Source organism: Tetrao urogallus, assembly GCF_951394365.1.
Source record: "Tetrao urogallus genome assembly, chromosome: 18".
NCBI classification, from domain to species: Eukaryota; Metazoa; Chordata; class Aves; order Galliformes; family Phasianidae; genus Tetrao; species Tetrao urogallus.
In genome coordinates this window covers 5,603,348-5,631,273 of record NC_136831.1, presented here as the reverse complement: position 1 = coordinate 5,631,273, position 27,926 = coordinate 5,603,348, and the positions used below count along the sequence as shown (strand labels likewise).

General features: G+C 57.1%; 1 protein-coding gene across 1 annotated transcript; it reads right to left on the bottom strand.

Annotated features, from left to right (window-relative positions):
• Positions 1 to 298: 298 nt before the first annotated feature.
• Positions 299 to 27,842, bottom strand: DNAH17 (dynein axonemal heavy chain 17; the record flags this gene model as incomplete). Its single annotated transcript, XM_079544269.1, has 80 exons — positions 299 to 546; positions 1,314 to 1,539; positions 2,002 to 2,145; positions 2,362 to 2,544; positions 3,426 to 3,608; positions 3,965 to 4,144; positions 4,229 to 4,420; positions 4,666 to 4,893; positions 5,025 to 5,152; positions 5,280 to 5,428; positions 5,505 to 5,698; positions 5,866 to 5,988; positions 6,164 to 6,334; positions 6,455 to 6,595; positions 6,667 to 6,831; positions 6,964 to 7,168; positions 7,534 to 7,656; positions 7,734 to 7,969; positions 8,059 to 8,251; positions 8,414 to 8,529; positions 8,791 to 8,998; positions 9,110 to 9,327; positions 9,402 to 9,497; positions 9,587 to 9,751; positions 9,934 to 10,167; positions 10,259 to 10,420; positions 10,823 to 11,089; positions 11,166 to 11,357; positions 11,453 to 11,617; positions 11,746 to 11,907; positions 12,077 to 12,168; positions 12,269 to 12,416; positions 12,571 to 12,673; positions 12,801 to 12,966; positions 13,043 to 13,250; positions 13,830 to 14,003; positions 14,082 to 14,364; positions 14,613 to 14,761; positions 14,872 to 14,999; positions 15,317 to 15,449; positions 15,547 to 15,684; positions 15,762 to 15,989; positions 16,421 to 16,559; positions 16,900 to 17,057; positions 17,165 to 17,269; positions 17,556 to 17,712; positions 17,784 to 17,944; positions 18,208 to 18,339; positions 18,439 to 18,546; positions 18,624 to 18,749; positions 19,232 to 19,384; positions 19,565 to 19,691; positions 19,873 to 19,964; positions 20,041 to 20,388; positions 20,488 to 20,610; positions 20,681 to 20,929; positions 21,037 to 21,189; positions 21,317 to 21,403; positions 21,490 to 21,606; positions 21,676 to 21,898; positions 21,967 to 22,136; positions 22,211 to 22,453; positions 22,522 to 22,704; positions 22,848 to 22,991; positions 23,122 to 23,262; positions 23,349 to 23,452; positions 23,614 to 23,722; positions 23,885 to 24,031; positions 24,137 to 24,332; positions 24,418 to 24,674; positions 24,801 to 24,917; positions 25,089 to 25,256; positions 25,329 to 25,415; positions 25,493 to 25,648; positions 25,761 to 25,886; positions 25,977 to 26,062; positions 26,143 to 26,242; positions 26,308 to 26,500; positions 26,733 to 26,926; positions 27,501 to 27,842. 80 exons carry the CDS (start codon positions 27,840 to 27,842, stop codon positions 299 to 301), a joined length of 13,368 nt encoding a protein of 4,455 aa, XP_079400395.1.
• Between the last annotated feature and the right edge of the window lie 84 nt (positions 27,843 to 27,926).

The following is a 27,926-nucleotide window of genomic DNA, read 5'->3' as shown; positions in this document are numbered from 1 at the left end:
AGTTAGCACCGAGTGATCAAACACATACCTGTGAAAAGGAGGAGAGCTCTGAGAAGGAAGGGAGTCTGGGTGGTTGCATGCTGTTCTGTTAGGCTCGCCTCAGCAGCCTGGCTTGAACCAATGCTCTATAAGAAACCACCCACTGAAAGCCAGTATCCATCCTGAGAAACTCTGTGCATTGCAAGAGTACTGTCCACACAACAGCAGTTCCTGCACTGTCTTTATTAATGCTTGGGCTAAGTTACACGAGGGGTTTGGGGCAAGTGAAAGCCTTGGCTGCTTTCCAGGCCGTGGGAGTTTAGATCTGCAGAAGCAGAGCGACAGCAGCAAGGATCCACTTGGCGGCTTTTTCTTTTGTCTTTAGGTTGAAGGTCCAGACGTAGGTGGGACCTCGCGTCCGTGTCTTATAGACAGGGCATTCGTAGACGTTCTTGGTGTCCATGCGGTCCACGGGGACGGCTCTGATGAAGATGACTGGCATCATGGGGCTCAGCTCCTTCAGCCGAGCGTCTGCGATGGCCCCGGAAGGGATGTCCCATCGAGCTCCTGCACGGTGACACAGCTGTCATGGTACCAGCAGCCCCATGCATTTTCACTTCAAAATGGCTGCTTTTTAACTACTAACGGGTGGGCAGGGGTTGTTGTAGCAGCAGGGTTGCAGAGGGTCAAGTCTGAAGGTTGGGGGGCTGTGGTTGAGGGGTCGCTGGGGCTGACGTGTTGGCGTCCCACTGCGACTCATGAATGCGTTCTGCCTTGCTGTGTGTGGGATGTCTGAACCAACTGTGCCCCTGCTCAGCCCTTCAGTGCAGGTTGGCAGGGCAGTTGCCTAGGGGAAGGTGGAACTTGGCTGTGGTGGGAGCTACGGTAGCTGTCTGACTTGCTCTGTGCCCTTGTTTAAGCTGACTCTTGGCGCTCTGCTGTTACTGCCATCTCATCCCCTCTCATTCTTTTTAGCAGTAATTATTTATGTTCTGAGTTTCCTGGTTTGTCTTATCCGCACGTTAGACAGTAGTGAAATGTATTTATTTGTTAGAACCGTGCAGCTTAAAGCCGCTGGGTCCTCAGGTGCTCAGTAGGCAGCCTGCCTTTAGTTTCTGGTTGGTGAAACTCTGCATGAAAACCGGGCTGCTGCTGCCCTCAGCTGGTGTGTGTCTGACACTGGCATGGGATAAAGGCTCCGCTGCTTGGAGCTTTGTAAAAGCTGCCCCCAAATTTAGTCAGTTAGTGAGCATTCACACCTGCTGTGTTTGCAAGAGTTATTAGTTCTGATTTCTCTGTGCCTGAAACATCTCCTACAGGATGTAATCTTTTACCTTCCATGAATAATCCATGTACATAGGAGCCTTCTCTGGGTGGAGCTGTCATATCCTCCTTGTTTTTCTTGGTCACTTCCACTGAAAGGCACATCTTGTCCAGTGGCCATTCGTTTTTTCTAGCCATGGACTGCATGATAGCAGTGAGGAAAGACTGGGGATTGAAGAACCCTGCCAGCCACACCGTCACAGGCAGCACAAAGTCCGTTGTCCAGACTTCAAGTTCCTGGAAAACACAACAGCAAAGTGCTGTAGAGCAAAGCCTGGCCTTTGGACAGTGGAGCACAGCTCTGATGTCACAGAGCTGAGCTTCAGGTGCTGGGCAGCTGGGGTGGTGTGGTCAGAGATGAATAAATATCAGATTGCACTGCAGCTATTCAACTCCAACTGTTAGTTTGGATTGTAGTAACTCCTGCTGTTGTTTCTTTTTTAAATACATGGTTTTATTAAACATATATTTTTTTTTCTGAGGTGTATAATGTTACATTAGTCATGTTCTTTCAGAACAGTGTCACATACTAATGGTGATCTCATCTCAACTTTGGGCTCTCATTGGGATAACAGTGCAGGTGCTTTAAACTGCTTAAACTAACACTGAAAAATAAAACAGTTCACTACCAGTGAGTCCTGATCTCCTGTGGTATCTACTTCCTCCACCAGCTTTAGTCTTCAAAAGAAATCTGCTTACCCTAATACGAAGAAGCAGGTCTGCATACCAAGCTCCTAAGCTGAGAAGAGAAGGGTAGGCATAACGCGTCCAGGATTCAGGCACGCTGTCGTAGAAGAGAGCAGTGGCCAGCTCCTCCATGTCTGATGTAATCGTTAGTTCTCCCTTTAAAAAAGACAAGAGCTGGGGCAGTTGGAGCTGGAAGAAGCAAGGCTGATGGCAGTGTTTACTTCCAAGCCCTGTACAAAGCACGGGGCTGGTGTAAAAAGCAAAGGCAGGCAGCAAAGTGCTTTGTACAAGATGGGCTCTGAAACGAGCAGCAGCTATTTGCAGATCACACGAAAGGGTTGGGCAGGGAAAGGTGCTTTCAGCAGTGCCTACCTTCAGCCCCAGGTCTAATTCTTTCAAAGAGCGCCTGATTTCGTGGGTCAGGATGTTCATTCTTTCACACTCCTGGAAGGCAACCACCACGTATGGTGTCTTATCCTCCGCTTTAGCCATGATCTCTGTTATGTTGAATGGCTCCGGCAGCTTCTCCATGATCTCATCTAGGACTGACTTCACCTGGAAAAAGTAGAACATAAACCTGCTGTTATTCAAGGAAAAATGCAGTGAGTTCACAGTTAAAAGGCAGTAAGGTTTTGTTTTCTTTCTCTGCCTTTGTGCTCTCCTGTGCTTCCTCCTTTGTTACTCGTGCTCCTCTCTTTGACTGCTCCTGGATCTTAAAAAGCTGCAGCTCGTTGTTAATAGCCAGGAAGCTAAGGAGACTGAAATTCAAGTATAAATGCAAAGGAGCCAGGAGGAAAGCTTTCATTTTTTTAATTAAAATTAAAAAAAGTCTGTGTTTTTAGTAGTTGTTCTCATGTGTGGAAATTACGAGGCATGCTTTATCTACTGAGCACAGCATGTGACCTGTGTTAAGCCACTGCACCTCTCTGCCCAGCTCTGAGCGCTGCTGCCTTTGCTAACTTCACTGTTTCACACTGAGCAAAGGCAGACGGGTTGGGCAGCATTTCTACCCTTTGGGTTTCGTGGGGTGAGTGGAGGATTGCAGCTGATGGTGCTCAGTGCTGGGTGAGCAGGGCCTGCCTGCTCTGGGACTGAGGTTGAACCAGGGGAGGGAGAAAGGGGCCCCCGGGACACCATGGCCACTGCTGTGTGCCGTGGCTCTGGGCTCTGCTTCCTCAGCAGCTGTAGAGGGTGAAGCTCCTGCTGGTGTTCACTTACAGTGCCAGTAGCAAGTGGGGTGAGGAGCCTGGGCATGGGGCCCCAGTGCAAACGCGCTCCAACAGAACCTTCTTGGCAGGGCTGTGTGCCCTTTGTGGAGCCTGCTGCTGTGCCAGCATCCCCTCTGCAGCTCCCGCTGTGATGCTGAGCTGTGTTCCCTGCTCAGCTCTGTCCCCCCTGCCAGCCACCCCCACTAAAGCAGCAACATCTTCACTTACCTTTTCCTCGCGGGAGGCACCTGAGCCACCTCCAGCATCAGATTCCTTGGGCTGCATTTCTAAAACGGTCCGAAAAAGCCTCTCGGAGGTGACGGTCAGGAAGCCGATCTCGGCGTTGGGATGGAGGCCATAAAGGTAGGGGCTCTCTGGTGGCAGATTGTCATCGATGTACTCGTGGTAGCCCTGGGCACGGGTTGAGCAGATTTGTACACATAAGTGCAAATTTCCTTTCCACCTCGAAAAAGGCATCATTACTTTCTGCTGTTGGTGCTTCACAGCTGCCTGCCGGTACTTAGGATGATTTTCCATTTGTCTTACCTCAAATCTGTTCCTTACCACCCCAGCCACAAGAGCTGTTTTTCCAGTGATGCTGCATGTTTCCACTGGATGGAAAAAGCAGAGCATTTTTTTTTCCTACACTCCAGCTTTGGGTTGTGTGAGGGAACTCTGACCAGCGTGTGCTAATCCAGAGCGGTGGTTTTCCACAGCAAACTGTAGTGCTAAGTATGGCCTCCTGCGCTGAGAATGCTCTTCCCTACCTTATAATCCAGGCTGGGTGGGATCAGGAACCCCGGGGCCAGCTGCAGCTCCCCGTCCAGCATCTCCACACTGATGTATTCGCTCAGGTAGGTGCGGCACAGCCGCCGGTCCCAGTCGTCTGTGATGTGCCCTCCGTACATGATCTCACCAAAGAGGTAGCGGAGGTCATCCCACGGCACCTACCCAGAGGCACTGCTATCAACTGGCTGCAGGCCTCGCAGGGCTGCTCTGCTGCGTGTTAGGGCTGCTGCGCAGGCCTTTACCTTGGGGTTGGCCTCCAGGTAATTGTACAGGACGTTAATGGAGATGGTCAGGTCCCCGTTGTTGAAGGGGTAGGAGCGGTTCCAGCCCTGAGCACCAAACTTGCGCCGCTCCGCCACCACCGCGTGGAAGTAGCAGAGTGCAAACAGGATGCACTTGAACTCGATCTCTTTGCTGCACATCTCCAGCGTGTCCTGCAGGGGAACGGCAGCGAGAGTGGGCCGGAGAGTGAAGAACCCATGTGGGTGACAGCAGAGGAGAACTGAGGAGTATACATGTACAATAATGAAGCAAACCCACACACAATTCCATCTCTAAGCGGTTAACCATTGCCCTCATTTTTTCATTACAACACTTCGGATCTCTACGTGCTCCTATGACTCCCTGAATGTGAGACTGCTCACTGGGAGGGAGCAGTGCAGGGAAGCAGCACGGCTACCTGGGAGAAGAGATCGAGGGCTTTGTGCAGGTTGGCGTGCATGCCGGTGGGCGGCTCGTTGGTGATCTTAATGGCGTTTTCCAGCAGCCCCTGTGGGATGATGTGTGCCTCGGGGCTGGGTGCTGGCTCTGCGCTCATGAACACACGGTAGTCGGGGTGGCTGTCCGTGCTGTGCCGCTCCACGCGCTTCTCCAGCGTGCGCAGCCAGCGGGCCACCAGGTGGATGTTCTGCAACACAAACCCTGTGTGTGCTGTGTGCTCTGAAATTCGGTTTCACCCCGGACGTCTGCAGAAGGCAGCTGCACCTCGGGCTGGGGATGCCAGAGGTGTCACCGCTGTGTGGTGATGGCTGTGCCCACCTGCAGGATGACCCAGTGCCCCTGTTCTGCCGCCACCTCCAGCGCCTGCTCCGCCACCACCTCCTGGCCCTGCCCCAGCGAGACGTTGTGGATCCTCCCGTTGTCAATGGTGAAGTTCAGCTTCTTGCCTGGAAGGGGAGGAATTGGCTCTTTGTTAGTGCTGATGGGAGCATAGAGCAGCTCCTGCTACGCAGTGCTTCAAAGAGCACTGACCCCATTGCCTGTGAGATGCAGTGCAGCCGGGATCCAGCTTACCCAGGGCTTCCACGTCCTTCAGAGGGTCAACTCCAGGAGAGAGAATGAAAAACACGGGTGTGGAGGGGCTGGTCTCCTCATACGACTTGGAGAATTCCACACTCCTGCCTTCCACAAACTTGCTGCCCATCTTCTCTTCCACAAAATTCCTGCAGGAAAGCAGCACCCACCCGTGAGCTGGGGACACGTGCTGGCTGCAGGTGGCTGTTGGTGCAATGTGGGCACCTGACAGCGTAGGTCATCCTGTCGGGCCGCATGCAGCGCAGCATGCACAGCTTCTGCAGTGCTGTTTTGTTCTTCCACTCTTTGGGAAACACCTCCTTCTCAGGCACCTCGGACTCAACAAACTTCTTCCATCGCTTGGCGGAGCCCTCGATGTCACTGTCCAGGTTCTTGAACTCATCCATCTCTGAGAGGACCTGCACACACAACTCCTTGCTGGGCGCTGCCTCCCATCTTGGGGGGGATTCACAAAGAGCTGTGTGCTGCAGTGCTGCTGGTTCTGCGTTCCCTCCCCAGGCGCTGCAGCTCATCCTCAACCCACCGCTGTGCTGCACTTCAGACCATGCCCTGAGCTGGAACCAACCTTGATGCCACCCCAGCCCTGGGGCTGCAGGAAGTCCACGGGGGATGTGACACCGGCCTTGGAAGGGAAGCGCAAGAGGAAATCCAGCTCTGCTGGGCTCACTTCTTTCTTGATGGCCAGCACCTGGTGAGCCAAGAGCACAGGCTGGTGGCTGCTGCACAGGAGCCCCTCCACTCACAGCCCCAGCAAGAAGCTCTGATGGAGGGCAGGGTAGCAAGGGAGTAAGAGAATGTGTCTAAAATAACAAATTCACATCCAGTACCAAACATCAGAAACCCAACGCATTTGCTCACATTACCTGGAAGGCAACCTGGGCCAGGAAAATGAGTTTGTCCTTCTCAAAGAGCCCGCGGGCGGTGTACATGAAGACTGAGTAGGTGATCTCATCTGTCAGGTTGATCACCCGCTGCCCCACGTCCTCAGCCTGAGCTGTTCGTTGGATGGCTTTCTCGAAGACCACATTGAATGCCTAACGGAGAGCCAGGGTGGGCTCAGTGCTGTGCTTCTGAGAGCTTCGTTAGAGGAGTTAATGATGAAAAACCCAACCCCTGCTCCACAGAAAGCGACTGCCGCCTCGCCTTACGCTCACCTTTAGGGAGAACTGGTAGATGGGGTTGATTTTGTTGAGGTCGCTCAGGATGAAGTACAGCAGGGACGCTCGTTCTGCCGCTGGCCGGTAGTTCTCCCTGGCCACATTTATTTCCACCTCTGTGACTTTGGCTTCCTTCACCTTGAGGCACAGGAGTGCAGTGTTACAGCCGTGCCCTGCAGCATCGCCCTGTGCCCGTGCTGCCCAGGTACCTTCTCCTCGATGTCCATGGCCGTGCGCTTTGTCGTCTCCAGGTTCTCCACCAGCGCTGTGTCCCCCAGGAAGTTCCCCGAGGCGGCGGAGAGCCGGGCGAGCAGGGAGTCCTCCAGCTCCTTCAGGTGGATCTTGAACTCATTCTGGCTTTTTGTGAGATTCGCCTGCACACAGCACCCAGGAGAGGTGTGAGCCATGAGCTGTGGTGATGCTGCTGCCATCACTGGGGGCTCAGCAGCCCCAGTACATGCAGGCATGCAGCCCCTGCAGTGCCAGCAGCTCATGTGGGCTCCCACCTTCAGTGCCTCCAGGTCGGGACGCTCCTTGGCCACCACAGCGGCCAGCAGTTGGTCCTCCAAGCCTTCCCGTGTCACCAAGAAGTTGATCAGCGTGCACTGTGCCTGCATCTCAGGCTTGTAGTGCGGGTTGAAGTACTTGGTGTGCAGGATCAGGCGGAACTGCGGGTGGTACTCCACTTCTTTGTCTCCTATCTTAATGTATCTGTTAGGGTAATTACGTTAATTTCTGTGCGATTGGCAGTAACTCATGCCAGAGAGAACCTGATGGGGACAGGGAGGTGAATGGGAGGGGTCAGGGGCTCAGCACAAGCCCCACAACTGAGCACACACCTGTGTGTGCTAGGAGCAAACCCCCTCCCCATTTATCTGGATTTATCCTGCAGGTGTGCACAAGGACATGTTTATCAAATGACCAGAAATGTCCCATCACCTATAAGTCCCCCCCACTGGAAATGCATAGGGAAAGTGAGAAGTATGGGATGATGGCCAAAGCTCTTGTGTGGAGCTGCTGCCGTGCAAAGGGACACAAATGGGCATCACAGAGCAGCAACCGGTCTGCAAGCCTACCTGCCCTTCTTGATGGTGTTCCTACCCAGCAGGTGGTCCAGCACCGGCTCCACCGTCTCACCAATGTCCTCAATCAGCAGCGTGTGTCCTTCTGAAACTGCCTGCTCAATGGTGTCCAGGTAGCTGTGAGTGGGCAGGAGCTGGGCTTACGTGGAGCTCATGCAAACACACCCCCGCCACCCCATGCCTCCCCGTCCCACCTCCTCTGGCCCAGGCGGATGGCCTTCAGCCGCTCCCCATATTTATTCCTGATCCACTTGATGCCCTGCAGCTGGGCGTCCACCACCAGAGGCCACCGCTGCGTGTTGCAGAGGATCGTAGCGTTCTCGGTGGAGGTGCGGTCGCTGGGCAGCCCCTGGTTGCTCCACGTGGCCACGTCGGCGGCGTCGGTGAGGAGGCTGAGGGGGTCCAGCCCCGGCGTGGTGGGAATGGGCACCTGAAAGAAACGGGACATTGGAGCCCCAGCCTGGAGCTGCGTGAGCCCCTCGGTGCTGGGGCAGAGCCGGGGAACTCAGAGCCGCACACCTTCAGCCCCTGCAGGTAGGGCACCCAGCACTTCTCCATCAGCTCAGCCCGGTACTTCTTGGTGAAGTAGCCGACGTAGGACACGAAGGCAGAGATGAGCAGCACATCCCCGCACAGCGTCTTCTCTTGCTCCCTGAACATCTCCACCGACTCGGCCCAGCGCACGTTTTCGGATGCCAGCCCCCCGATCAGCCTGCAGACATTGAGCATAGCATGGGGGCAAGGCTGGTATCACCCCTGATCTGCTATAATGGGCAGGGGCTGCACAGCCCCACCCCCTGCAGCTCCTGGCCCCACTCAAGAGTGGAGATTTTTAGCACAGGGGGAGGCGGCGCAGAGCCCATCTGCACGGTACCTGTTGGCTAACGTGATTACTCTGTTGGTCGCATCAGCCTCCTGCTGACATTTGATTTTTTCAGCCGTCGCTTTCTCAAACCGCGCAGTCAGAGTTGCCAAATTGGCATTCAGGTCCTTCAAAAGACAACGCGCTCGCTGTTGGCTCCCACTCGCACAGAACACCACGCAGTGAGCAGAACGCCAGGAGAGAACTCAGCGGGAGCGAGGAGCTCAGCGCTCTCTGAGAAGACACAGCTGCAGCCGTCTGGGGCCGCACAAGCGATAACCATCTCTCATTCACCACTGGCTTCTCGTCAGCCCATAGCCATGGGGACAGCAGCCAAGGCACACAGTCGCACTCCTGCAGCCTCCCGGCCCGGGGGAGCGCGCACTCACCGCAATTTTCTTCTTAATGCGGCTCAGTTTGTCTTGCGCCTCCGCCAGCTCCGCGTTGGCTTCCTCCAGCGCCAGCCTCTTGGGCTCCACCTCGCAGTACACCTTGTAGAAGCGGACGATGTTCAGGCACCAGGAGCACAGCCCAGCCGCGGCTGTCGACTTCGACATGATGAACTCTGGGTCGAAGGTGGGGTCCGATTGGTAGCGCCTGCAGGGGGGGGAGAGGGGCACAGCCCTGCACCTCCTGCTCGTGGGCACACAGCCCGCCCTGGGTCCCACGGGTGGCCCCGTGCCGCAGGGGCAGCAGCCATGCGCTCACTGGAACTCCTTGAGGCACGCCTCGGGGATGTGTTCCTTGTCAAACTTCTTCAAGGCATCGAGGAAAGTGTCCACTTTCCCCATCATGATCTTGGCCGCCTTCCAGCTCCTGTCCTTGGGGATCTTGCCGTGCGGAGCCGTCAGGATCATCACGGCTGCCGTGACGTTCACCACCGCTTGCGGAGGGGACCCGAAGGACTTCAGCTCTGTCAGGTTATTCTGGGAAGGGAGCACGGGACGCTGAGCACTGCCAGGCACGGGGCACCCGGTCACAGCGCTGTGCTCTCTCGTACCTTGTTGAGCGTGTTGAGGGCTTCCTGTGCGGCGATGAGTGCGGGCTCAGCCTTGGCCAGGTCGGTCTCGCAGGCTCGCTGCTTCTCAGCCACGTTCTGTGGAGGAGGAAGGGGCAAGGCGTGCCGAGCGGTGCCGGGTATGGAGCAGTTGGTGCCACCAGCGGGTGCTGCCCAGGGCCACCTACCGTGTTGATGGCCTGGACCTTCAGCTCCTCCTCGTCAGCGATGGCTTTCTCCTTGCTGACCTTCTCCGTTTCAACGCCCACCACATGGATCAGTTTATCTGCATCCTCGTTCTTCTGCTTCAGCTCTGCCTCCTGGACCGCCAGCGTGGCTTTCAGGTCATCCACCTGAGCAGGGGGGGGATGAGAGAGGTTGGGCACCATCAAACCCTGATGGGACCAGCGAGATCCTCGGCTGGGGGCTGCATTGCCACCTGTGCCCCACTGCCCAAACCGAGAGCTCTGTGTGGGGCCAAGCCCTGCTCTCGTGCCCACCGTCCCTCCTCAGGATGCAGCTGGACCATGCCCACCTGTGAGGCCGTGCTCTGCAGCTTTGTCAGGCCGTTCTCCAGCCTCTCAATTTTGGCAGTAAGCTCGCTCCTCTTCTTAGATAGCAGGTTTTGGTAGAGCTTTATCTGCTCCAGGAAGGTCTTTGGTGTGGTGTAGTTATAACGTCGCTCCACAGCCAGGTAGGTCTGGGACATCTCCTTCACACTCATGTGGACATAGGACATGAACTGGCTGATGGAGACCTTGACCTCGGGCTGCAGCAGAGCAGCACAGTGAGCTCTGTAACACCATGCATGAATGTGAGGGGTGAAGCCAAGTGCTAGCTGCATGCCCGGCAATGCTCACCTCAATGTCCCCCGTCTCCTCCAGGAACCTGCTGCTGACAGACACCAGGGCGTCCTCTGGCCACTCGTGGAACCAGTCGATGGCCGTGCAGTTGACTATGGCAGGGAACCTCCTCGCCCGCACGCGCAGAGTGGAGCCCACGGGGGAGAAGCACAGGATCACCTGGAACAGGCAGTGCTGGTGAGGAGGGTGGCTGCTGGTCCCCACTGCTGCATGTGGAGACTTCTCCTCCCTCCCATTGAAGTCCTGACCCTGTGCCCGTGGATGGTTGGCAGTGGTGTGCCCTGCTCTGCTTGGTGGGGACAAGCCAGCCCCAGCTCCCTTTGACCACAGCCAGGTGGCTGCACGCACACAGCCTTCCGCTCAAGAGGGAAACCTGTGGGTGTCAGCAGCTGCACCTCTGGGCCTCAGGGCACGAGGCGCTGGGGATCCTTTGAACACACCTTTTGCTCACACTCATTACAGCATAACAAAACCACAACAGTCTGCGTCGTGTTTGCAAACAGACTTTGGATTAAAGATGTCAGAAGCCTTCACAAACACCACTCCCGGGCGCACACCTACCTTCAGCTGACGCCTGACTCTCTCTATAAATAATTTCCAGCAGTTTTCCCTTGAGTCTGGCAACCCAAGGAACTTCACTTGTGGCCTCATGGCACTGATAATGTTTTCCAATTCATCATCCTGGAAAAGCCCCGGCACCTCCCCAGATGCCAGAAAGTCATTGATCAGGACCAAGAACGATTCCTCTGCCACTTGGGAGTCCGTCATCAGGAACACTGTAGGAACATTCTTTATGGCTGCCTTGATGTACTGTGAGGCGAGGTCCAGCTGGGGAAGCAAGGATTGTCAAGGCATGGCTGAGCTGCCCTGGGGCTGGGGGGAATGCGGGGAGACCCACTCTCACCTTCAGGTCTGGGATGCTGTATCCCTTCCTCAGTGTCATCTGAAACACCTCTAGAGAGCTGATGTAAGCAGCAAGCCGGGAAAGGCTCTGCTTCCCGCTGCCCCCCACCCCCACCAGCAGCGCGTTGCCTCGGGGGGACTCCAGGATCCGATTGATTCTGCAAACGTGAGACACTGCGTCCTCAAAGAGCACCTAAGGAAAACGTGAGAGAGGGATTACTGTCCTGAATCACAGAGCCAAAAGCAGTGAATGCCCCCAAATCATGCAGTCCTGCAGCTTGAGCTCACCAGGTTCATCACCGCATTGACCTCATTGTAGCTGTCCAAGGCCTCTCCCAGCAGCTTGTTGAGTGATGGCCAGCTCGGCACTGGCATGTACTTGGGCTCCCTGATGCCCTGGGCAAAGTGGCAGTAGATGTTGGGCTTGGCAAACACCGCCTCTTCGCTGAGGTCCTGGAAGAGGAGTGGCAGCAGTGGGCATGTAGAAGGGACCCTGTCCTGCTGCAGGGCTCCTGGCACGGCTGCACTCAGCATCATCGCAACCCCCAGCTGTCATGCCCTCCTTTTCCAGCACAGCTTACAGCAAAGAATTTCTTGCAGGTGTCAGTTAGCATTTTCCCAAAGCTTTTCTGATCCTTGTCATCAACAAGCTTGTCCCCGTAGACCCGCTCAGCTTCGTGCATCCAGAGCCTCACCAGGTCCACGGGGCTCCGCAGGCACTCAGGGGTGGAGAACAGCAGTCCCTGCAAACGCAGGGACCCTCAGCCCAGGGGGTTTGTTTGCTGCTGCTCAAAACTGAGTTAAAGAGCAGCTTTGGGAAAAGGTCACGGCACTGGGGCAGGGACGCGGGGTGCTGCAAGCATGCACAGCAAAGGAAGGAAAGGAATTTAACAGGAACAACCAGCCCAGTACCTGGAATATGTTGGAGAGGTCTCGGAGATTGAAGAGGTAGTGGAACTTGATGGCAGTGGGCAGGAAGATGGCAGTGACCCGCTGGTGCAGGGCTGTGGGCAGGGTGTGCAGTGAGCAGGCTGCTGAGCCTCGCCTGGCGCTGCCCTCCCTGTGCTCAGCGCTGCCTTCCCCACACCCAGCACCAGAGCTCACCCAGCGCGGCTGCCACCAGCTGCTCCTGCAGCCTCTGCACAGCCAGCGGCACCTTCTGCAGGGCCAGGTGCTGAGCCAGGATGGCGCTGTAGATGGTCAGCAGTGCATCCTGGCCGGGGAAGCTCACGGCGAAGACGCAGAAGTGTCGCTGCAGCAAGGAGCAGTGACTCAGGGGGAGCAGCACCCTGCGGGGCTGATGGAGCCAGCCAGCACCGAGGAGCTCCCTGGCCCCGTCTGTGCTCTGAGCCCAGGTTGGGACACAGCCCCCACCTCAGGAGAGTGGCACTGTGAGCCCTGCGTACCTGCAGCCTGGAGTCAATGGTGAAGGACCCCGCGGTCGGGTTCATGCAGGACACGTACTGACAGTTGTGGATGTCCTTCAGGGTCAGTTTGTTCCTGTCGTACCTGCGCAGAACAGTGATATTTCCTTCAGGTGGGTTCCCCCACTGCCACAGCACTGCCCTGTGCCCAGGGGCAGCCCCGGCGCTCAGCTGAGCATCACTGAATGGCATCCGTGCCAGCAGCCGCCTACCAGTGCCCATGGTCCATATGCTGCCGGATGAGTGTGTGCGGAGCCACGGTGCCATACTTGTCCACCTCGGGCATGTTCAAGTCATCAATGAAGTAAATGAGCCTCTTAGTGCCTGGTGGGCCATAGTTCCTCCCTGACTTCTTCTCCAGGGGCTTCTCCAGGATGGCTGCAAAGGGCGGAGAGCATGGGCCATGGGAAAGCACAACTGAGCCCACAGAGGGGCAGCTGTGGACGGCCCTTACCCTGCAGCATGGCTGAGGTGGTGTAGAAGTTAAAGGGCACGGACTGCACCAGGTACTCCTCTGTGCTGAGTGCTTCGAGCTTGTCCCACATCAGCACAGTCTTCCCCGTCCCCGCATTCCCCACCAGCATCACCGGCCGCTGCTTCTCCATCAGCAGGTCCATGAAGTAGCGGATGCGGATGGTCTCGGTGGTGTGCACCATGGAGGCCTGGGGAAGGCAACGGTTGGGACGTGCCCCAGTGCAGTGTGCTCTGGGCACTACTAACTACTGCTCTAAGCAAAGGCAATGCCTCACTGCACCGATCTGGACCCTCTCTACAGCAAAACAGCTCAGCACCTGGCTATCCTAAGGGCTTTCTGACCAACAAGAGGAGCCATCAGATACATCAAAACAACACATCATTCCTGAGACTTGTGTGCCATGCCTTGTTTGGCCAACACATGGTGCAATCCAACCCCGGTGCTTCCCCTTTTCCATCACATCTTTGACGCAACCGCCTTCCCTCATTGCAGCATTTCAAAAGATGTATGCAAATCATGTTTTTCATGAGAATCCAAAGCCAGGCATTGCACTGAAACTAAAAGAAGAGTTACAGCTTGCAGCTCTCACTGAAGTATATATAAAAGGAGTAAAGCAAAACTGCAGAGAGCTGCAGGTTCACCTGACGCCATCCCATACAGCCCAGTGCCTGCAGTGCTGTGGATGTGTGCACACAGTGTGTAGGGGAAACAATGCTGGCTAATAAACAAATAAGGCATGGCTATCCAGACAGCCTGTGGGAAATACCTGCAAGGGAACTTCGGGGTCAAGTTTGAATGCTGGCACTTTATCAGTCCAGGGCATGAATTTCTTTGTTTCTGGATCGATGTAATAGTCAAAAACTGTCCCCTGAGCAGGAAATTTGACGGCTTTGAACTCATTCACCCACCACTTGCTGAACTCTGCACGGTAATCCATGAGCTGGAGGGAACCAAAAGAGAAAAACTCAGAGCACGGCCAACGTGGTCATTTGGTGCTCCCACAGCATCACAGCCCAACCTGGTCCTGGAACATGGCCCCACCGAAGGCCCAGATGCAGGCAAAGATGAAGTAGAGCTCATAGAGCTCACGGGGAGAGTCTGGCAGCACGTTCTGTGGTGTCAGGAGGCACTCCAGCAAGTACAGGATCATCTGTATCAACGTGATCTCAGGGATAGGGGTGATCCTCTTGAAGCCAAACTTGAGCTTTTCCAGACACACGGGCACGTACTTATCAAACAGAATCATCAGATTGGCCTTCTCGGACTGCACGGCTCTCTTCTCAATCCAGCTGGTCACCACACTGTGGAGGGATGGGTGAGCAGGGCTGCAGGGATCACGGCCCCCATCCCATCCCATCCCATCCCATCCCATCCCATCCCATCCCATCCCATCCCATCCCATCCCATCCCATCCCATCCCATCCCATCCCATCCCCATCCCATCCCCATCCCATCCCCATCCCATCCCCATCCCATCCCCATCCCATCCCCATCCCATCCCCATCCCATCCCCATCCCATCCCCATCCCATCCCCGTCCCCGTGCTCACGGGTTCCAGCCCAGGTCTGCAGGGTTGATGTAGAGGATCCCTGCCCGGGACACAGTGGCTGGCGTGGCGGTGCGCAGGTGGCTGATCTCAAAGAGCAGCCGCATGGTGGGGTTGAGGGGGATGCGCTCATTGCTGGCCAAGGTGAGGACCTGGAGGAAGCGGCCTGTCACAGGGGCAGCTCGGATTTTGGGGAGCGGGCACAAAGAGGTTTATCATCCTCAGTTCACAAGCCTAGCTCCTTGGGCGCGATGGCACCAACCTTATTGTCATCCATGACCGTGTTCAGGGACTCGATCCACATGGGGTCAATATCACCATCGAGGATGATCCACTTGGGCCCCTTATGTGTGATGTTAGCCAGGTCACGCATCGTTGAAGAAAACAGACCTGTCCATACAGAGACATGTGGGCTTTTCCTGCCCAGCTCTTCCTACTCAGAGCAGGTTTGCTGGGGCACACGCTGGGTCGGTGCTTCCTCTGCACACATCCACACATCTAGGCTCCCTCCTCTCCCCATCACCCCAGTAAAAAGCCCCAGGGCTTCCCATTGCTGCCACCGCACCACGGACAAGATGCTCACAAGGATGCATCTCATGAGGGCACTTCCCTACGTGTCAGCCCCTCGCTGAGGGGTTGGCTGAGCCTGCTCCCACTCAGTGTAAGCGCCTTCCATAGAGCGGTGCCTGCCAGCTTTGGCCTCTCACCATCCTTCCACTCTCGTGTAGACGGATGGATAATTCCAAAGAGCTCATCGCAGGTCACAGCCTTTGGGTCGAGGTCCACAGTGACCGGCTTGCGCTTCATGTTGCGGTACGTCTTGTTGAGCGACCTCAGCACCTACGGGATGGGACTGCTGCAGCGGTGGTGGCAGCTCCTGCGGGGCCCTACAGCCTTCTCCCAGCTCCCAGCCCCCCTGGCTGTGTTCAGCTGCTACCTGGGACTTGCCGCAGCCGGCGTTGCCGATGACGAAGACAGAATGCCGCACCTGCAGCAGCTCCTCCAGCTGCACCACCTTCAGCACAAAGCTGTCCTCCGCCTGCAGCTTCAGCTCCAGCACCGACTGCTTGATGACCTGGGAGAGAGCAGGCGCTGATCCCCCTCCATCCCATCAGCCTCCCCCTGGCCCTCGCCCCCAGCACGCTGAGTCACCTTCTCAAAGTTCAAATCCCTCTTCCTGGGGACATCCAGAGCAGGGAATAGGTCCCCAATCAGCCCCATGAACACAGGCAGGTCGTCTGTCACGATCTTTGGGATGTTGAAGTCTCGTAAGGCTCTCATGAGGACCTGGTCCTCGGCACGGTGTGGGTCCCCCCTCTTCAAGGAGCCTGCTACCACCAGCACAGACTTGATTGCCCGCAGACCCCAGTCATAGTGATCCTGCCAAGTGGGCAACAAATATCATTTTGATGAGAGAGCTGCTTGAAACAAAACCACAGAGGGATGTCCTCTCCACCCCGCACTCGGCTGTCTGCACAGCGCCCCGCAGACTGTCCCGGGGCCCAGGAATGGATGGCAGTCTGCCTTGCTTCCTGGGAAGCACTTTTCTGTTGGCTTGTAAATCACTTCTGCTGAGATGTGGAACATCTGCACGCTCGCATCTTAGCCAGCTGTATTCTATTCTATTTTGGAACTTCTTGATTTCTTCCAGAAGGCATAAATACGCTGTGTGAGTGTTGAACAGGGATTTGTTCAGCCACAGAGCTGGACTTTGCAAACCAGCACATTGTCAACTGAGGGATCTCAAGCTGTCAGGGCTGAAATTCAGGTTAACTCTTTCCCTTAGAGAACCAGGGATATTGTCCTGTTACCTGTTTAGACAGCAGCTCCTTGCAGAGTGTGTACAAAGTAATGAACTTCCTTGCTAGGAGCTTGGCATCAATAAAGCCTTCTGCAACCAGCATGATTTCACAGATGAGCTCGAAGTCTGGAACCACCATGGCACAGGGTCTGCAGAAGCAAAGCAGGTTAGCAGGGTGCATACACAGCCACAAGCCATCAAGATTTGCACCCTGTTTTTCCATTCAGATCATGCACTGCTGCTGTTAGAATGACAAGCAAGTGGCAACCTCATGCAGCCCCCTGCCAGCCCCCATCACACAGCCAGGTGCTCTGAGCATCCTCCTGCAGCTGAGCCGCCCCACAGCTCTGAGCTGAGTGCTCCAGGAGTGTGGGGGTCTCTTACAGCAGGACCACCAGCATGCACAAGTGTCCTCGTGTACGTGAGCAAAGGCTTCAGTTCATGTCACAGCTGTGTCAGGTTAATGGTGACCCATCTGCCTGCCAGTACCTGAACAGAGCCTTTAAGTTTTCGGGCAGTTCTGTCCGTCCTGCATAGCCAGGGTTCATCGTGATGAACAGCCCGACCGATGGCACCAGCGATATCGTCTCTCCGAGAAAATTGAACGTTTTCTTTTTGGCACGAATTGCATCCTGAACACATTTCACCTGGGCAGGGAGCAGAGGTGTCAGCGCTGCGGTGCTTGTGGGGCTGCTCTCAGCCAAGTGAGAACCCAGGCACCATTCACCTCCAAGTGACAAGGAAAGGCACCCACCTGTACTGCAATCACCGACAGCACCTCCACCGCGATGCGATTGAACTCATCAAAGCAGCCCCAGGCTCCGGTCTGAGCGAGGCCCTTGTAGATATTGCCACAGGACTGGAGAGCAAAGCAAAGGGAAGAGGCATCAGAAGCACCGAGTGTCCCAAGCATCAGTTACAGAGCATGCTGTCAAGAGCTGCTCCTGTTTGGAGCTGGGAGCTGCTCCCTTGGGGAGCAATGTGCATCAATGCGGCAGCCCCCAGCTCCCAGCAGCTGCTGCCTGGCCCCACAGCTCTCGTGGGTTTGGGAGTGCAGAGCAAGGTCCCAGCCCCTTTTCAGGGCACGGCTGTGGGAACTGCAGCACAGGCAGCGGTGCACCTGAGGGCTCTCCCCTTTCCCCTACCTTATAGTCCATCTGCTCAGAGCAGTTGAAGACGTACACCATCATGCCCACCGCCCGGCCCAGGTCCTTGGTGGTTTCTGTTTTCCCGGTGCCCGCAGGGCCGGCAGGGGCTCCTCCCATGAAGAGATGCAGGGACTGCGTCAGGGTGATGTAGCACCTGGGAGGCGATGGTGGGGGCTGAGCACAGCAACACGGAGCCGAACTGGGACACGGGGAGCTGAGCCCTACCGGTCAGTCAGCGGGGTGATGACGAGCCGTGGTGTGTTGCCCAGGTATTCGTAGGAGTACTGCAGCTGTGCATCACAGATGTTGGCGTAGCAGTGCCTCCGGCCCTCGTCCCAGCGGTGCCGCAGCTGTGACTGCCATGCGAACGCCTGCGCGCTCTCCACCTGCGGAGCAGCCATCACCACCCGCTCCCCCCCACACCGTTGGGGTGTTCCTTGGGGGGGGGGGACGTTCCTTGGGCTGCTCCAACCCAGAACCTGGTCCCCCCAAAGGGATTCCATCCCCCTGCAGTGCTCCGGGTACCTTTGCTTCCCCTCTGACCTCCTCGCACACTTTAGCTACTTTGCAAACTTTAGAAAGGGTAATAATAGGAGTAAAGCTCAGAGGTGCTGAGAAAGCAGTGAAAATATGATCTGGCGACTTCTACCTTTGTGAGGATCATTTTGGCCACGACGTCTCTGGCGTGCACGTCAATGGTGCAGATTGTCATGATCTTCATTCTGTCTCCCGCAGACAAGTTTCCAATGAGCAGTGAGATCAGTGCGTTTAGCTGAGTGATCTGAGGGAGAAGTGAGAAAGAGAAAAATTACATCATGCTTTCCTGCCCGTCTGCCTGACAGCAGCAGGGACTGCAGGACAGGGTCAGCGGGAGACCAACCTGCTTCTTGTTATAGTCCTTAATTGCATTTTCATAGCCCTCCTCCAGCCTTGCAAAGGCAATGCCGACTTCTGTGGTCCACCAGATCTGGGTGCAAGTCAGAGCAACCTGCAATCAATTAAGCAGACAGAACATCCATCAGTGGGTCAGCCTCTCAGCCCAGCCCAGCCCTGTGGCAGCCCTACCTGTGCAGGGTAGTCAAACACCCACTGCTCCCGTGGCTTGTCCTCATAGCTGGCCACAGCCTCAGGGATCAGGTGCTGCAATGTGGAGCGCATGCTGTCCAGCACGCGGTTCAGCCACACCTCCACCTGTGTGAGTGGAACTGTGAGCATTTCCCAGCCCTGTTTGCTTCTGGCCACACGCAGGCACGGAACTGCCCTCCTGCTGCAGGCTCACAGCAGCCCACATGGCCAGAGCCATCCCTTGGCTCTGCATGGGGACCAGAGCCACTGCGCTGTGCCCTGAGGAGGGGACATCAGGGCAGGGAGCACCAATGAATGCATGCCTGAGGCACGCAGCTGCTCGCCCTGTACACCGTGCTGGTGCACGCTCAGGGCTGAGCACCGCTCTCCCCGCTTGATAAAAAGCTGCATGAAAGCCCCCAGTATACGGCGCCACCTGACAATATGAACTGCAGGTTATGGGGGTGAGCAGACAGACCATGCTGCAGAGGGGCTGCACAGCTCAGTGCTTTTACATTCTCCATTGCTGCAGCTCTGTTTTAGGTTTCCTCTCAGCCTGGACCCCACAGCCCCTACCCCACGTGCAGCAGCTCCCAGCCCCTGCTGACCTGCCCAGACAGATCGCACTCTGCATCCAGCGGCACAAACTCCTCCTCTTTGCTGAACATCCCCACGGCCACCTTCAGTGGCTTTTTGTCTGGGCTCATCTTGAACTTCAGCTTAGCGAGACTGTCAAACAGCTTCGAGAGGTGACGGGACACCTGTGGGCAGCAGGGGAAGGAGCCCCATTGAGGTCAGAGGGCGTTTTGCAGCTCAGGGTGCTGCATCCCTGTGCCCCGGTGGGTCAGAGATGCTCTTCAGTTTGGAGATTTAAGACACCCGCAATATGTCAGGATGTGAGAGGGATGGGATGCGCCTCCTGGCTTGTGCTCAGCCCATACCTCAGCTGGCTCGTTCCCATTAGACAGAATGTCAAGCAGATCCGCAGAGGAAATGAAGTAGAATCTGGGGAAGGCCAGTCGCTTTGTCTCCAGGTATTCAGCCAAAGCCTTCTCACAGACCGCCAGTCTGGAAGCAAGAAGGAAAAAAAAAAAATAGCTAAAAAAGTGTGCTCATTTTTAGCATTTGCAGAGTAATGATGTTAAGTGAGATGACGCTTCGGCTGCTGGGGAAAGTGAACTTCTCCTTTGGCCTTAGAACAGACTGTGAGGTTTCTCCACAGCGCTTCATCAGGATGACCCAAACCCACCTCTTCTGCAGTGCCTCCAGTTTGCCAAAGAGACCGGGTTTGTTGGTAGCTTCGATGACATTGGGGGTTTTTACTGCGTCGGCCATTAGTTCCTGCAAGACAAAAAGGACTGGGCTGTACCTGAAGCAGCAGTGAGCTCTGGGGCACAGGAAGGGTCGGGCTTCTCACTCTGAAGTCCTCATCGATGGAATCAAACTTCCTGGAGTCCTCTGGCAGCTGGCTGCGGATGTCTTCAGAGCCGATGAAGATGCTCTCCAGGTGACTCCACGTCCTCTGCACCTCAAACAAGATGCTGATCACGGAGTCGGCGGTCGACAGCTTCTGCTGCCAGCCCGACACTTCCTGGAGGAAGAAGGCGAGGTACTTGGAGGCCATCAGGTTCTGCAGCTGCACTTGGTTGTCCTCCAGCGTCTCGATGAGCACTTCGTCCGACTTGAGGAGCATGATGCCCGTCCTGGAGTGCGGCTCGTGCTCAAACTGCATTGTGGCCCAGGTGCTGTGCAGGGCGCTCAGCACCTTCAGCGTGAGAAATGGGCACGAGTTGCAGGGGCCGCATGCTGCTGTGGGGGCTCACCGTAAAGCAGGTGCAAACCGAGCAGGGATCAATTACCGTACCTTCTCCATCCCTGACTCCTTCACAGCTTTGTCCACGATGCCACGAACCTCATCCTCGAACTTGTGCAGGTTCAGCTGCAGCAGATCCGCCAGGGTTGTGTCTTTGGACATGGTGAAGTTCACCTGTGGCAGAACCGACATTGTTGGGCACGGCCCCCCGGTGCAGCCTCCCCTCTGTTGGCCCAGAGCACACCTTGGTTGCCTGCATGAGCTCATGCCAGTGCCGATCCCTGATGGCCGGGTTCTGCAGCTCATTCACGGCACGCAGGGATGTCATCATGTTCTTCACATTGTTGTCCAGCCCTGTGAATGCATCCCAGCTTCTCATCTCCTTATCCAAGCTTCGAATGTCTTTAGCAAATTTCTTGCAGTCGATATCCATCTGCTCCACGTTGATATCCTTCCATCTGGTGGTTTTCCAATCATCGATGCTCGTGTTGACCTGCAGTCGGGAGGACACTTTCAGAGGACACGTGCACCCAGCCCAGTGCACAGAGCAGAACGGCGGCACCCTCTGCACTGCACTGCCTTGCAGAGTACAGCACATACCAGCACAATCATGTCCCAGAGCCGCTTCAGCAGTCGCACATCCCTGTGGCACGCTTTGAGCTGCTTATACTCCGGGACGGCCACTTCAAACAGCCCAGCTGACTTGGACAGTGCGGCCATGTCGCTCTCCATGGCAGCAATGCTCCTCTGTTGCTGGAGGAGAGAAGGAAAAGGGCTCAGTCAGTGACCACGTGCCCTGCCCTGGGGACAGCGCTGTGCGGTGGCTCTCCTGTCTGGAACTGCCCAGCAGTGCAGCTTGGCCAGGCGTCGCCCTCCCTACCTTGCTGAGGGATCTGTAGGGCTCCGGGTCAGTGTAGGAGAAAGGGGCTTTTTCGCGGAACTTCTCCCTGAAGGCGTGCTGCTGGGCCTGCAGGACACAGAGGGCTTGGTGTCTGGGGGGCACAAGGGTCATCTGGAGCCACCAGTTTGCCCCCGCTCCCCCCAGCACCGCACCTCGAACTGCTGGCATTTCCTGCGGATGATGTTGACCTCGTTCGTTTGCAGAGGTGCCACGTTCTGCTTCACGTGGAAGGAGAGCTTCTTGGTGTTGTCCCACTGCTCGGGCAGCTCCTGCATCATACACGGCATTACAACCCGCCCCACGAGCCCGTGCCTCACCCCGCACCCTGAACCACTCACGTGGAGCTGCTGGTGCACCTCCTCAGGCATCTCCTTCCCAAACATACTGAGCAGTGCAATGGTTTCCTTCAGGGGCCCAAACATGCCATCGGTGGCTGCCTGTCGGTCCTTCACCCTCAGCAGGTGCCCCATCACCTCCACCAGCCCATCATAATCTCCCTCTTGCACCGGCTTCCTCAAGCCAGCAGTGGTTTCCTTGATGAAGGCTTCCAGCTCCTGCAGGCTGGGTGCAGATGGGGTCTCAGAGGGGCTCGGGGTGCTGTGCCCCCCAGCAGTGCCATCCCCTATTACCTGCTGGTGACGTGGTCGGTGAGGTGCTGCCGCAGTGCCTGGCCCCGGCTGCGTGCAGCGCTCAGCAGTACCTGCTTGAAGGGGCGGCAGTCGCTCTGCAGCCACCCCCCAAACACCACAGTGCTGGCAAAGCCCGACACCTCCTGGCACAGCTCCTCGCACGCATTGATCTGCGGGATGGAGTCAGTCACAGCCCGCAGCTGACAGTTCCCAGGCACCGTGTGTCCCCACGTCCTCCCCATACCTCCTCCTGGAAGAGCTGCAGCGATGGAAGTCCCTCATGTGAGGGACCCTCGGGCTCTCCGGGGCTGGGGGAGCTCTGGAAGGTGAGGAAGTGCTGCAGAAACTCATCGGGGCCCTCAAGCCACAGCTCTGCATACTGCTCGAAGCTGGCGCAGTGCTCCATGCCCTCGGCCATGGCATCAGCCGCCAGCGACATCACCTCCTCCTGCATCCTGCTGAGCTCCATCTCCTCCTCCAGCTCAGACTGTGGGGATGGCACAGCTCCAGGCACCGCCTGCGGCTGCAGGGGTGCACTCGCCCCTGGGAACCCACCTTGTAGCTCAGCTTCCCCTCCAGCAGCCGGGGTATGCACGCTGCACAGCCGTAGATGTCAGCCAGCAGGTCCTCCAGCAGCTTCAGGAAGCTGTTCTCATCCGTCACATCCAACGAGGGCCGGAACCCCACCGCGCCATCACACAGCTCCATGCACACCTCGAACAGCGGGGCCACGTGTGCCTGGAAGAGAGCGGCACCTGAGTGTTCCTATGGACCCCACGGCGGGGATGGAACAGCCGCTCCACTGAACAGAACACCCAGGGGGAGGAACAGTGCGTGGGGGTGAATGTGGGCACGGAGTGGCAGAGCAAACCTGGACGTACATTGGGGGCCATGTTGGTGAGCAGCAGCTTCAGGGATTTGTGAACGAGTGTGAAGAGCCCATCCAACACCACTTTGTCAATGTATTTTACGTAGTCCAGCCAGATCTGCGATGACGTATCAGCCTTGAACAGCTCTGCATTCTCCTGCAAGTCAAAGGAAACCAACCCAACGTTTGTCAATCAGTGCACAGCAGGCGCCCCGGCTCCCAGCACTTTGCAGATAGGTGCCCTGTGCTCAGCTGGTCCTGCTGGAAGCACCCCGGGCTGTGCACACCTGCACCATGGCCTCAATCCTGCTGCTCGCCTCCCGGATGGCTGCATAGCGCCGAGCCACATTGCTCGCCCGCCCATCCAGGTCCAGCAGTGCTGCCTCCTTGTTGTCCTTCCTCTCGAACACGGGAGTGGCTGAGCACTCCTGCGTAGCACAGGGTGCCAAAAGGTAAATCCTGCAGCGTGCACAATGGGCACAGCGCGGCTACAGCAAGCAGCCAGAGTGCCTACCTCCATGAGCTGGCTGATATTTTCCACATTTAGCTTTGATTTCTGCATTCTGGTGTTTAAGTCATACAAGATCTCTCTCATCTCCTGAATGTATTCCATCACACCTAGGAGGGAGGAAAATGCAGATGACACGGCTCAGGCAGATCTGGGTGGAGGTGAGTGGGGAGGGGGTGTGCAGGAAGAGGATGGCATTTTGGGCACGGAGATGGGGGATGGTCCCCCCAGGACCCACAGCTTCCATCTGCAGGGCCTGCGTCACTCATACCATCATGGTTCCAGCACAGGGTCTGCTCTGCAGTGACCAGACGGCCGTCGATGGCCTCCAGCTCTGCTGCCACCAGTGGGAGCTCCACGGGCAGCGCCGTCTGCTTCACCTGCAGGAGGGCCAGCCCTGTGGTCACCAGGGTACGGAGGGACTGCAGGCTCTTGGACCTGTCTATAGCTACTCACATCTCCCCACGAGCTCCCCAGAACCCGACTGGCACTCAGCAGGGCAGCACCTGGGGCACAGACCAGCACCAACACCAACCACTTGCCTTGTTGTACCAGCCTGTCATGAGGTCCAGGTTGTCCACAAACTTCTGTAAGGTCTCCTTCTGTGCAAAGAGTTTTTCGGCACCGACTGGGATGTCCTTCTGCTTCTGGAAGCCCAGGTACTTCACCTCCCGCAGGACAGCAGCGAGCTGCAAGAATACACCATGGGGGAGACAGTGCTTGTTAGGAAAACACAAAATGTTTGGTGGTATGTAGGACCAGTCTGCATCCAAGTGCATCACTGCTGGCATCACCTTCCTGTTGAAGTTCACACTGATGAGGGAGGAGCTGGGGTCCCTGTGGATCAGGGGCTGCTCCAGGTGGAAGAGGCAGTCCTGGTCAGCCCCGCTCGCCCATACTGCATACACCTGCTCACAGTAGCCCTGTAGAAGCTCCATCATTTCTTCATATTTCCCAGACACCAGTGTGGCCGCAGGGCTGGTCATCACACTGTCAGAGGCACAGCAGACAGCTGCCATAGCTGGGACATATCCTGCCCCACATCCCCATAGCGCTGGGGCTGAGTCTCACGTACGGGTGGTTGATGGCAAAGAGCTCCTGGTGCGTCCCCTGCAGCCTCTCCTGCAGCTCCAGCGCCCACTGCAGCTGCCCGGCCACTGGAGGCATGTTGGTATGCACAGGCACAGCAGCACCAGCACGTGTCCACGTGTCAAACAGTCTCTTCACATCGTCCAGCTCAGCACTGAATGTGGCCAGCAGCCCCGAGCACTGTGGGGACACGGCGGCACGGAGCAGCGGGCGCTCCAGCAGAGAGGAGAACATGTGCACCAGCTGAGGGGGGAGAACACGTGCACCAGCTGAGGGGGAGGAATGTGCTCCTCCTGTACCCACGGCACCGCTGCGGGTCTGAGTGCCAGCAGCACCCAGTGCCCACCCCCACCTGTGGGCACCACGCACCATCATGGCCGACCTCAGGCTATTGCAGTCATCAAAGCCCTGGCACAGGATGGTGGCCATCCGCCTGTCCAGGTCCTGAATCTTGCTCTGGAACTCCGTAAAATCCTGGTTCAATTGCTGCCAATGACAAGGCGGTGCTCAGAGCAGGCGCAGCACCAGTAGCTCCAGGAGGGTTCACTCAGCCCCAGAGCCCGTGGTCATCCCCAGCGCCAGCACAAAGGCGACGAATTTTATATGCAGCCTTCCAGCAAGAGGTGATGCAAACTTTCCATCCCAGCACCCACTCACCTCGTCCTCGGGATCCAAGGGATCGTATTTACAATCAGCGAATTCTTTGGTGAGCTCAGAGACCTCCTCATAGATCTGCAGCACCTGGTGCCCCAGGATGTTCCCCTTCATCCCGCCCAGCTCTGCTTTCTCCAGCTTCAGGAACTCCATGGCTGTCTCATACAGCTCCTGCCAAGCAAAAGCAGTGCTGCATTTTGCATCCATGTTCCCACCTCTGTGCCCACAGAGCTGCATTCTCACCTCAATGATCTTCAGCCGGTGCAGGAAGGCATCCAACCTCCTGAAGATGAGGGAGCGAGGGAACTCCCAGAGCTGTGGCTCCTTCTCCTGGAGAGGGATGAGGCTGTCAGCACAGTAGGGTGTGCGAAGGAGGACCCACATCATGGTCACCACCCCACACATGCCGTGAACAAGGAGGGCAGCAGGTCAGAGCAGCAGTGGTCATAGGACTGGAAGAACTTCTCGATGGTGGAAATGCTCAACTTGATGTTCTCCAAGGTCTCGTCAAGCTCTCCTTGCAGCCCCTTCATCACTTCCTCGGGACTCAGGAAATTTCGGGTCTAGGATGGAAAAAAGCCACCGTGGGCAGGGGGAGCCCCTGGAGCACCTGGTGGTTCCCTGCAGCCCAGCACACCAGGCATGAGGCCCTGCTCCCTGAGCCACCCCCCATACCATCTCAATGAGGAGGTTGCAGATCTCCTGCAGGATGACGATGACGCGGGACGGTGTGCTGTAGTGCTCAGAGTGCACCCAGGTGAGGCAGACGGTGTACAGCACTCTGTCAATGTATGGCCGCAGCTGTGGGAGCAGAGCCCTGTCAGCACGGGGACACAGCAATGCTGTGCCAGGGGTGGGCACCGTGCTGCTGTTCCTCCACCTGGAACTCACCTGGAAGTACTCTGCCTGCTCCATCTCTTCCAGTAGGATCTGCAGCGGCTGAAGGTAGAGGCTGATGTTGTTGGCTTCCTGCAAGCCTGGCACAGGTGAGAAACGGCGTGGGCACCTTGGATGCCTCGTGCAAATACTGGAGCTCACACATCACCCAGAGCCTCACCTGCACTGACGTCCCTGAACATGGCCTGCAGTGCCGGCCAGTAGCAGCTGTCGGCCTTCTCCAGGATATCAGCCAGGGCCGTCACCCGCAGCGAGAGCAGCTGTGGGGGACGCACAGTTGAGCTCAGGTGGGGAAACAGCCTGGCCACCCCCGGCACAGCCGTACCTGTTCGTTGATGCACTGCAGGTGGAGGCTCCTGGTGCGCCAGAACTCAAACTCTGCCCTGGGCAGAGGGTGCAGCCCTTCCAGCAGCGGCTGTGCCGAGTCCTTGTTCAGGATTTCCCTGATCTGGTGAGACCAGTCGATGACGATTGTCTCGATGGAGTGCAGCGTGGAATTGTCCACCGGCTCCTCCAGGCTGGAGGACAGCTGGGTTACAGCCCCAAACAGCTCCAGGAGCCCCACAGTCATCCCCAGCCCTGCCCGCCTGGGGCAGCCGCTCCCAGGGCCCTGGCGCACAGCCCCGCTGCCAGATGCCTGCCGTCCATCTGAACAGAGCGCAGGTCAGCGTGGGCAGCACAGGGCCAGGAAAGAGCCATCCCCATTCCCACCGCTGCGTGCAGCAGCTCCCGGTCCTCCCCAGCACCCACCACTCCAGCACCGTGCGGGTCCCATCGCGGTCATCCAGGTGCTCAGGCATTGGCAGCAGTGGTTTCCCCTGGATCTTGCCGCCCATCACAAACATGTCATTCCTCAGCCTGTAGGCACGGTGTGCGATGTCCTCTGCCACCACACCAGGACAGCTTGCCAGGTGCTCCTCACTCAGCAGCAGGGAGCACACGACCTGCGGGACACGGCCTTCTGAGTTCTGCTCAGCGTGGGCACAGCCCTGGGTGGGCTCTGAGGGATTCTTCTAATCCCAGCTCTGGGAGCAGCTCCTGCCCTGCACTGGGCTTTGTGTTCATGCGGCTTGTGGCAACGAGTGCACGGAGTAGGGGGTCAATGCACTAAGGGCACTGTTGTTTGGGAAGAGGGGTCCCACACAGAAACATGAAATACCCTCTGACAATTCCCAGTTATGGGGAATTACAGTTTTCAAACAACACGGGGACCCAGGAGAGCCCCCCTTCTCGTTTCTGGCACCAGCTCTGTGTCCTGGTGGGGAACCCCGAAGTGAGCACAAGGATTTTCATGGAATCAGAATGGCCTGGGTTGAAAAGGATCTCACCAACCAGCAGACCAGGCTGCCCAGAGCCACATCCAGCCTGGCTTGAATACCTCCAGGAGGGGGGCATCCACAGCCCCCTTAGGCAACCTGTTCCAGTGCATCACCACCCTCTGTGTGATCCCATTAATGTCCCCCAGCTGCTTTCACATCCACCTTCAATTCCAGTGGCAGGGAACCCAGGGCCACCCACCTCCTCCACCACGGTGATCAGCTGCTCCACCGGCGAGGGGCTGATGTCCCCCACCAGCAGGGCAGCCCTGCAGTTCTCCTGCGTGATGTTCTCCTTCTTCCTCTTCACGAAGTAGGTGCCCTTGGCCTTGAGGGCGGGGGGGAAGCAGGCGGTCGCCTGGAGCTGCCCGGCGGGGCTCAGCGCCAGCACCAGCTCCGGCACGTCCGACTGCCTGAAGAACTCGTCCAGCATACCCCTGGCCTCCTCGCTGCCCTCGAACTTGTTCCACCTGTCCGGCCGGAGCTGCAGCAGCTGCATGGTGAAGCTCTCAAGGAAGCTCCATCGCTCGTCCGGCGCTGACATCCCGGCGGCACCGCGCTCGGCCGCGGAGCTTCAATGCCTGCTGGGCGCACAGCCCTGCTCAGCCCTGCACAGCCCTGCTCAGCC